Below are 9086 nucleotides of genomic sequence, written 5' to 3' on the forward strand. Positions count from 1 at the left end.
TTATTATTATTATTATTATTATTATTATTATTATTATTATTATTATTATTATTATTATTAATTATTACAGAAATGCACAAAAACAATAATTCTTAAAATGATTCCAAAATAATTCTTTATTCCATTTTACTTATTCCTGTAGAAAGCTCTACAGAAACATATTTCGTTTGAGAATTTGTGGAGTAACTTAAACATAGCTGTTCACAGATTGTTGGGTTTGACTGATCTTGAGCTATTCTGTGAAAAAGTATTAGGAAAATTTGAAATATTCAAATGTGCAAAGCCACATTTAACCTGCCACATTTAACTTGCAGTTGTATTTACAATGACTGGTCACTGTACAAAGTATTAACTCAGATGGGCATGCCACACTTTTCAGACCATTTTTAAAAACAGGCTTTGAAAACACACAGCATTTCCCTTTGCTTCACAATTATACACTCATTTGTACTGGCCTCTTACGCAAAAACTCAGTGCAATAAAGCAAAATCTGTAGTGATAAGGTGGCAATGTGTTCAGCAATTCAAAGGAATAGGATGTTTTTGAAATAAACCATATTCATTATTTGTTACTGCAAACATAATGAATAACTGATTTATACTCATCCAGCAAACACAACTCTGTCTATATGAGATCATGAATCAGCTTTTACTTTCTTCTTCACTGAGTCAAATAAACATTTAGGTCTTTAGATACTTACCAGAATCCAGTGCACATTTAGAGAGTGAAGAAATGTAGAATGTGTTAAAGTTTCTGTATTGTGTGTCTTCTTCTTTCTTACAGGTTGCTCACCACACTAGAAATCTGGACTCGCCCGCCTCATATGCAGCTGATGCTTTACCGGGAAGTTACCATTCATCAGGGTGGCCAGGTTCACCTGGAGTGCCAAGCAGATGGCGTTCCAGCCCCTCTGCTTTCCTGGGTTCTGCCTAATCGTTCTACCTTAACCTCCTCTGGCACCTTTTCTAATCGAATCCATATGGACACAAATGGGACCCTTCACATCTCGGTGACATTACCCACTGACCGAGGAGTCTATCGCTGTGTGGCATCCAACTCAGCTGGTGCAGCCAGCGCCTCAGTGCGTCTCCATGTGTCCTCGTTGCCCCCGGTTATTCAGCAACCCAGGGAGGAACACCTGCTTTTCTCTGTAGGTTGGCCTGTTTATGCTCACTGCTCCGCCCGAGGGGCCCCAACACCAATTCTGCGTTGGCGAATTCCAGATGGGACGCTTGTTCGACCATCCCAGTTTCTTAATGGAAACCTCTTTGTCCTGCCAAATGGGACACTCCATATTCGCAATGTGGGGTCAAATAACACAGGGAATTATGAGTGCACTGCTAGTAATGCTGTAGGGACTACTAAGAGGACAGTGACGGTAGCGGTTAAAGATGGGGAGGCAAAAGACAAAAAAACATCCAATTCATCTTTTTTCAACAAAGTCAGAACATCGGTAATCCCAAGCCAAACCTTAGCTGCATTCAGCTCAAGCCCTTTTAACTCGTCCTCTAGCTCATCTCTTGAAATCAATAAAACTGTAAAACCTTACCCATCGCACTTTCCTGACATCAAAAAAGCAAATCCCTTCTCTGTTTTCTCACCTTCCACGGTGCCAACAAATAACACCAAAGTATCACCCAGAGGAAACAGCACAAGGGTTGCTTCTTCTTTCCATACTAGTGGAAAAACCTCAACTGTTTTGCAGCCTCAGCCTGTCTCCCCCTTCACTAAAGCCCACATTGTTTCTACATCACCCTCTACTACTACTGTTAACTATGAGGGGACCCTGAATCTTTACTGCTCTGTAAGTGGAAACCCTACCCCAACCATTGTATGGAGGACCCCCACCAGAAAGCTTGTGGACATGCACTACAGGTACATATTTGCTAAGTGTGTGATAAAGTCGTTGTTAATTCTTTCAATATATCCTGTATATAATATAACTTTCTGGCCTTTTGTTTGTGTTTGACTTTAAGTTTTGACCAACGTGTAAAGGTGCATCCTAATGGCACGCTGTCAGTGAGGGCAGTAACAGAGAAGGACAGTGGAGACTACCTGTGTATTGCACGCAACAAGGTTGCTGATGATTATCGAATTCTGCGTGTGTCTGTGGTCACTAAGTCTCCCAGGATTGACCCAAAACAGTCAATCAATCAGATGGTATCCTTTGGAAAACCTCTGAAGGTAAAACTAAAGAAAGATCATTATTTTTTTATGTACAAAAAATATGTTTCAGTGGAACTTCTGTGTATTTTTTTGGACTACTGAATAAAAATASGTTTCAGCATATTAGATCATCGCTACATATGACTGGTGATCATTTGTAAAGTTCTAAAAAATGATCTTACAGAGAACTGTACGTCATGAGGTGAAAACAGGGCTGAATCTGAAGACTAAAGATTTTCCTATTTAAAGAAATGAAACCTGGACATGTTATGTAACTGGCTTCTGTGAATCACAAACAGCTGCCTTAAGGGAACAGTAATGCACACATAAATATTTAAGTGAAAAATAATCTCATGAAAGTTCAACGCAATAAATGAGATTTTATATGATTATGAAAATGTGTTACCCTACATTTCAATAGAGGTAGTTGTGAGCTCCTAGAAAGATCATTTAAGAGCAATTTAGTTGATAACTGATTAGATGAATAGAAAACATCCAGTTATTTAACATGCAGTACTGTTATTGCATCTAATAATGATGTGGAAAAATATACTTATGGATTCTATACAGGTAGACTGCCAGGCCTCTGGATTGCCTCATCCAGCTGTGCGTTGGACGCTACCAAATGGAAACACTGTGAAGAGTGAGCTGTTTCAAGAGGACAGCAGGGGTCAAAGACGGCAACGTACTGTTTTTCACAATGGGACGTTACTGATTCCAGCAGTTGATGAAGGAGATGAAGGCGAGTATATCTGCTACGCAGAGAACCAGGCAGGCCGAGACACCATGAAGGTATGTAACACTATGTACTCTGCAGAAAAATTACTTCATCACCTGATTGTTATTACAAAGTCGTCTTTGTCAATATAAATGTGATTATAAGACCTAACTTTTTTCAGGTCATAGTAAAGGCCATGAAGAAGACCCCACCAACGTTCACTAATGGCAGAGGTCACAATTTCATCAAAGTGCAGCAGGGAGAAACTGCTACAATTCCCTGCAGGGCCACAGGAGATCCTGCCCCAACAGTTACCTGGTTTTCTCCATCGTTCATTGTTATCCCACAGAGCTTGGGATCAGGCCTTTCTTCTCAGCGAGTTGTGGTCATTTCCGATGGAACCCTGGAAGTGCATTCCGCACAAAAGATTGACTCTGGAAATTACACTTGTCGAGCAAGCAACTCAGCTGGAATGAGGAGCATGGCGGTGACCTTGGAAGTGGAGACTTCTAGCTCTGGAATTATAGAACAGGTGGAAAAAGGACAAGGTTGGAGTGTAAAGAAATCTGATGGCAATCACGGAGTCATTAGTGCAAGAAAAATCAATCTTGGATCTAATGTTGTAACTGCAAGCAAGAGCAGAAGCAATAACAGCTATAGTGATAACAATAGTAGAAGAGTAAACATAGTTCCTAATACCAATCTCAACTCAGTGTTCAGTGGCTCCAATCCTACTCTAAGAAGTTACAGCCAACATGAGTTTAAAAGTCCTGCTGGAGGATTTTCAACACGACGGGGTAATACTGGGATAATGGCTGGGGCAAATGAGGCACAGAGCACAGGCATTAAGATAGACAGTACTGGATTAAATAGAAACACACCCAGCATTCAGAGTAGAAGTGGTAACGTAGATCACAGCCAAAGCACAGGCAGAGGAGAAAGTACTGAAAGGAATCCTGAGATGAATAATAATGAAGTCATTGCAGGAAAGAAAAGTAATGATGCTAATACCAGCAGAGACAACAGCAGGTTAACTGTTATTTCAACAAATAGCCAAAGTATTAGTGGTAGTTTGTCAGGTAATGGAGCTGGTACAAGCACTCAAAGAGGACATGTTTTCAACAGGAACAGTCATGCAGGGGGAGCTAATGATAACAGAAGAAATAGTGTTTCCTCAAGTAGTAATTCCGACACACATCTGAGTGGGGGGAAAATAGCAAAGYACCGAGCAGTTAAAGGCCAGGCTGTCACTTTGCCATGCCCATACCAAGGTTATCCTCCACTTCGTTTGGCCTGGCTTCTTCCTGGAAATGGCATGCTGCCGGCTCCTTACTACGGCAGCCGACTCACTGTGCATCGGAACGGCTCCTTAGAGTTTCGAGATGTACGGGTGAGTGACGGTGGGAATTTGGTTTGTGTTGCAAAAACTGAAAGAGGTGACGCTTTGATGCGGGTCCAGCTTGAAGTGTCAGAACCAGTGGTGGATGTGAGATCCCAACAAGGCAGAGAAGTGGAAATACCGCAGAAGGGAAATTTAGATGCAACTCAGTCTTTACCCACAAGGACAGTATCGCCTCTGCAGCATTCACAGAGGGGCCTTGGTGTGCCAGACAGGTCTCACTCTATAAACTCTCCACCACCGTCCGGCTCAGTCTCCAAACCCACAGTACGCACCAGCACCGCCCCTCTAGTGAGCACCATTAATGGAGAAACTCTCCGTCTGCATTGCCCTGCCTCTACAACCGGGGGCTCTGTTTCATGGACGATGCCAAGTGGTAAGATACTATCCAGAGGTGACAGTGGCGATCTAGGACGTTATGTGGTGCAAGAAGATGGAACACTAATAATCAAACAGGTTTCTGTGTTTGATCGAGGCAGCTACATCTGCAGGTTTTCCAGTCTTGACTCTTCCTCAGTCTCAGTCACCATGGTTCCTGTCATCGTCATCGCCTACCCTCCACGCATCACAATCGGTCCCTCCCCTGTCACCTACACTAGAGGCGGTGTTGCTGTGGAGCTGCCCTGCATGACCATAGCCACCCCGCGAGCAACAGTTAGTTGGGAAACACCAGACCTGACACAACTGAGTGTGACGGGTCAGCCTCGTATTTATGGCAACCTCTACCTGAGTCCTCAGGGTTCATTGGTGATACAAAACCCGACACATAGGGACACAGGATTTTACAGGTGCATCGCCAAAAATGTAATCGGAGTGGACAGCAAGGCAACCTACCTGCATGTTATGTAACAATACAAAGCAACTATATAAACATTAACCCTTTCAAACTTGATACAGATAAACAGCCTTTAATGAAAGAAATATTTGTATTTCCCTGGTGCCCAAAGAAACTGCAAAACTCTGTTCCGGACATACTGCTGTAACTCAAGAACAGAAAATATCCATCATATATACTTCTGGTGCATATAGTTGCAAATCACAGGTTGTTTCATACCAGAACTTGACACATTTATTGCACACAAAAAATAGCTAGAGTGAAATTCCAGTCATTAAAGGTAAACATTCTGCATGTTTTGATGTGTCCCTACTCCAAAACATGTAACTCTAAAGGCTGAATCACCTCTTCAGCGTATCATCAAGTTCTACAAAACTCTGGCACCAAACATTTCAGTCAATTTAGTTGTGTTAAACCAGAGAAGCTTAGAGAATACCTGCCACCAAGAATTAACATTAAACATCAATGTAATTTTTAAAACTCAGTTTAATGTGGCAGTGACTTCAAAACTATCCAAATGTGTACTTTTAATCAACTGAGATATTTTCCTTCAGGTTTGGTGAAAAATAGTTGGACTTTTTGCTTAAACTAAAATTATTATGTTGACAATCTTAACAGAGGACATCTGTGAGGGTATTTTTGTATATAAAATGCTTAATCCTTTGGATGAAGTCATAGTTAATTTTGCTCAGTCTCAGACTCTGAGTATAATACTGTGATAAAAAAAAATCTGTACAAAGACAGCTTTTATTTGCTTTATTAAATTATTATACATTTGCATAACAAGGCACCATCCACACAAACATGGATATTTTGCAAGGCAGAAAAATGGTCTGCAATAGCTGCTGTAGGAACTAAAAGAACAGCAGAGCAGTGAGTTACTTGCCAGGCATAGTTTTCATTGAACACGAAATGTAGGCTGAAAAACATACAGCTTCTGTGACAAGGCTTTTTTTTTTTCTTTTTTTTTTTTTGCGGGGTATATCGGCATTTCTAAAAAGAATTATTTCAATTAGATCATCAACTCCTGGTATTCCACTGAGGTAACACATATGTGTAACTGTCAAATGTGTGTCTGTTAGAATGAACGGTGTAAAATTTAAAGTGTTCTACTGCACCAAGATAGAGTACATAAAAGTGGTTCTTAAAAGTGATCACACCCTTGTTAAAATAGTGGGTTTTTGTTCTGTGGAAAAGGAAAGCATAAAAARCACTTTTTTTAAAAAACATTTTACAATTGTAATGTGAGATGTCCAGATATTTTTTTGGGGAAAAAGTACAAAACAGGAAATATCAAAAAAACATTTTGTTTTGGAAGTGTCCATATCCTAAGTTTCACCTTTTGATTCAAAAACAACATTTACTCTTATTTTGTTGGAGTTTGTCAGCATGCTACATGCCCATGGCCCTCTTCAAAGCATGTTAAAATATGGATCCATCTAAGAGTGTTCACATTTAAGAAATCTGATTAATTGCTACTTTTTATTTGTATTATTTCCCTCTAAAAGTACTTGTTTTTTTATTGAMCATGATATATGTCACTTTAATAGATAGAGGTTTTGAAATGATTACTTTAACTTGGATTTCAATCAGAGTATGTGCACTTTTTACATTCGCTTTACTTCACCTGTGAAGTCACTGATAATTTTTTTCATACTTAATGATTTTTAGATTAAAGTTGAATTCCTTATTTAATTCAGTTAAAATAGTTATCATTTAATTTATTAAGAAATCATTGTAGACTGCATTCAGTTAATGCCACTGTTAATGCCATTTAGCATGCAGACGTTAGTGAACTTTTATCAGAACAGAYGAAGCATCTGTATAGTGTGGCATGAAATTAAGAACAYTTTTATTAGATTKCTWTTGTGTCAGTTGAATAGCACTGGGACAAATTTCATAACGCTGATGAATTTATGTACTATAGATGACACCTCTAATTTGTTAAGCATAAGCAGAAGGATTTTTCAATGTATCCAAACATTGTGTGGGTGTTTGGATTAGCTGGAGATGATATTGTTCAGTACAGTGTGAAGCAGCTAGGAAAGAAATGCTGAAGCAATATTTTATAGGAATACATTTTCTTATTCTATTTAAACGTAAGGCAGGTACGTAGTACTTTGACAGGTGTCTAACTTAGAGACCCTTACCTTTCTGTAGCCATGCTCTGACTCCTTCCRGGAAGTACACAGATGCCAATCTTTTCAAAAAAAGAGAAACCAAATACTGCAGAAGTATAGCTGTGGCCTAAACTGTCTAATCTGAAGCTCAGCTAGTTTTCTAAAGCTTTATGACAGTCACTGAATAATACAGATTGACCCCTACATCAAACTATAGGGCATTTTTCTTCTCGTCTTCTCTCTGTTTGCAGTTTGATGCCAAATGAACTGTTATTCTAAGGCCCTGTTTGATCTTATGTAAACTTTTTATTTTATTTTATCATTTCAAATGTCACAGAGTAGCACAAAAAAYAAAAACAAAACATAGATCTGATAGGTAAGCTTGACATGTAGCTGCTTGGTATTGAATTTTTATTTGCTGACTATATGTTGAACTACATGGATTTGTCACCATGGTGCAGATGTAGCAAAAAGTAACACACAGGGGCTACTGTAATGGTGATCTTGAACAAATCTGATGGTGGAGTTTTCAGTGTGAAGAGCTAAAATGTATAAAAACCTCTTCAGGACTTTCAAAATGTTGTCAGTTGGGAATGAGATTTGGTACAAAGCTTATCTAATGGACWATTGTTTTGACTTAAATACATATATTTAATTATGTGTATATTTTTAATGACTTGCAGTAAGTTTGTGCACAAAGTCAGCAGTTTGTGTTTTCTCAATTCTTGTCTGTAACGTTTCCATCATTACATTAAATTATTTGTTTTGTAAAGACTCACTTTATGTAACATATTTTTGTACTAAATGGAGATAATGGTTTTATTATGTATGTTGGATGTCTTACTATCCAGCTGTGAGTTCTTGCTTTGTTTTTAACAGGATTCATTTTATAAAAAAAATTAAATAAAACAAAACACACTGTTCTCCCTCTGTGGTTTTACAGTTTTGGTCACAGATATTGTGAAGTGTTTGTGTGACTGAGTGAGAAAAGAAAACACCTTTTATGAGGGCAAGTGGGAGGACTCAAACCTTTTCTGGAGAAATTATGAGAACATAAACTCCTGATGCTCGGCTCAGCTGTCTGGCCAGGAAACAGGCTCCGTACAGTAGATGAGACACATGTTCATGACATCATGCTCTCCTCTTTGGGGAATRTAATAAAACTCTGCAGCCCTTGCTACACCCCTTCCACWCCGCATGATTTCAAACCTGGTTTTTATCTTCCGAWTACAGTAAATACCAMCACTTTCAATTAATCATGCCTGATATGAACAGTATGCYATATAAAGGAGCTGTATACAGAAACTGGATTTGTGGACCTWTCCATACTTTGTCATATTAGTGACTTTRTTAAGAACCTGTTCTTGAATGTCTTTGTATCAGAACGCAGTGAGTTGCAATTTTCAGATCCTTTAGCCTGCTTCAAGCTATCAAACAGGTTATATCTTTATCTGAAATAGCTGTTAATGATTACAATCATTTGCTTTTTGCAGTAATGACAGGTTTAACTAATCTAGGCTGTCCTTAAGGTTCAGACATTTTTTATTACATTTTTTTTTCACTCTGTTGGCAATGATGATGGCCAAAAAGACCGTGCCCACAGATTCTGTTGTCATTCATTCCAAAGGTGTTCCCTTGGGTTGAGGCCAGTCAAGTATTTCCTCACTAAGCTGCATATTCCACATTTTTATGGAACTTGATTTGTGCACTGGTGCTCAATCATGTTGGGACAGAGAAGGGCCATTCCCAAACTGTTCTCACAAAGACAGAAGAATAAAATTGTCTTCGGATGCTGAAACAGTAAGAGTTATTTTCACTGGAACTATGGAGCAGAGCAAGACTTCTGAT

At 39.0% G+C, this 9086-nt stretch overlaps 1 protein-coding gene across 1 annotated transcript in view; it reads left to right on the forward strand.

The window, feature by feature from the left end:
- Positions 1–8161, forward strand: part of LOC103461640 (matrix-remodeling-associated protein 5-like) — a 21807-nt gene extending 13646 nt beyond the window's left edge. Inside the window, exons 9-12 of the mRNA XM_008403909.2 lie at positions 784–1875; positions 1977–2184; positions 2737–2958; positions 3066–8161. Coding sequence (XP_008402131.1) covers positions 784–1875; positions 1977–2184; positions 2737–2958; positions 3066–5132 — 3589 coding nt within the window. The 3' untranslated portion in view covers positions 5133–8161. The remainder of the gene's footprint in view (positions 1–783; positions 1876–1976; positions 2185–2736; positions 2959–3065) is intronic.
- Positions 8162–9086: the final 925 nt, after the last annotated feature.

This window comes from Poecilia reticulata, linkage group LG2 (genome assembly GCF_000633615.1).
Source record: "Poecilia reticulata strain Guanapo linkage group LG2, Guppy_female_1.0+MT, whole genome shotgun sequence".
Classification (NCBI taxonomy): domain Eukaryota; kingdom Metazoa; phylum Chordata; class Actinopteri; order Cyprinodontiformes; family Poeciliidae; genus Poecilia; species Poecilia reticulata.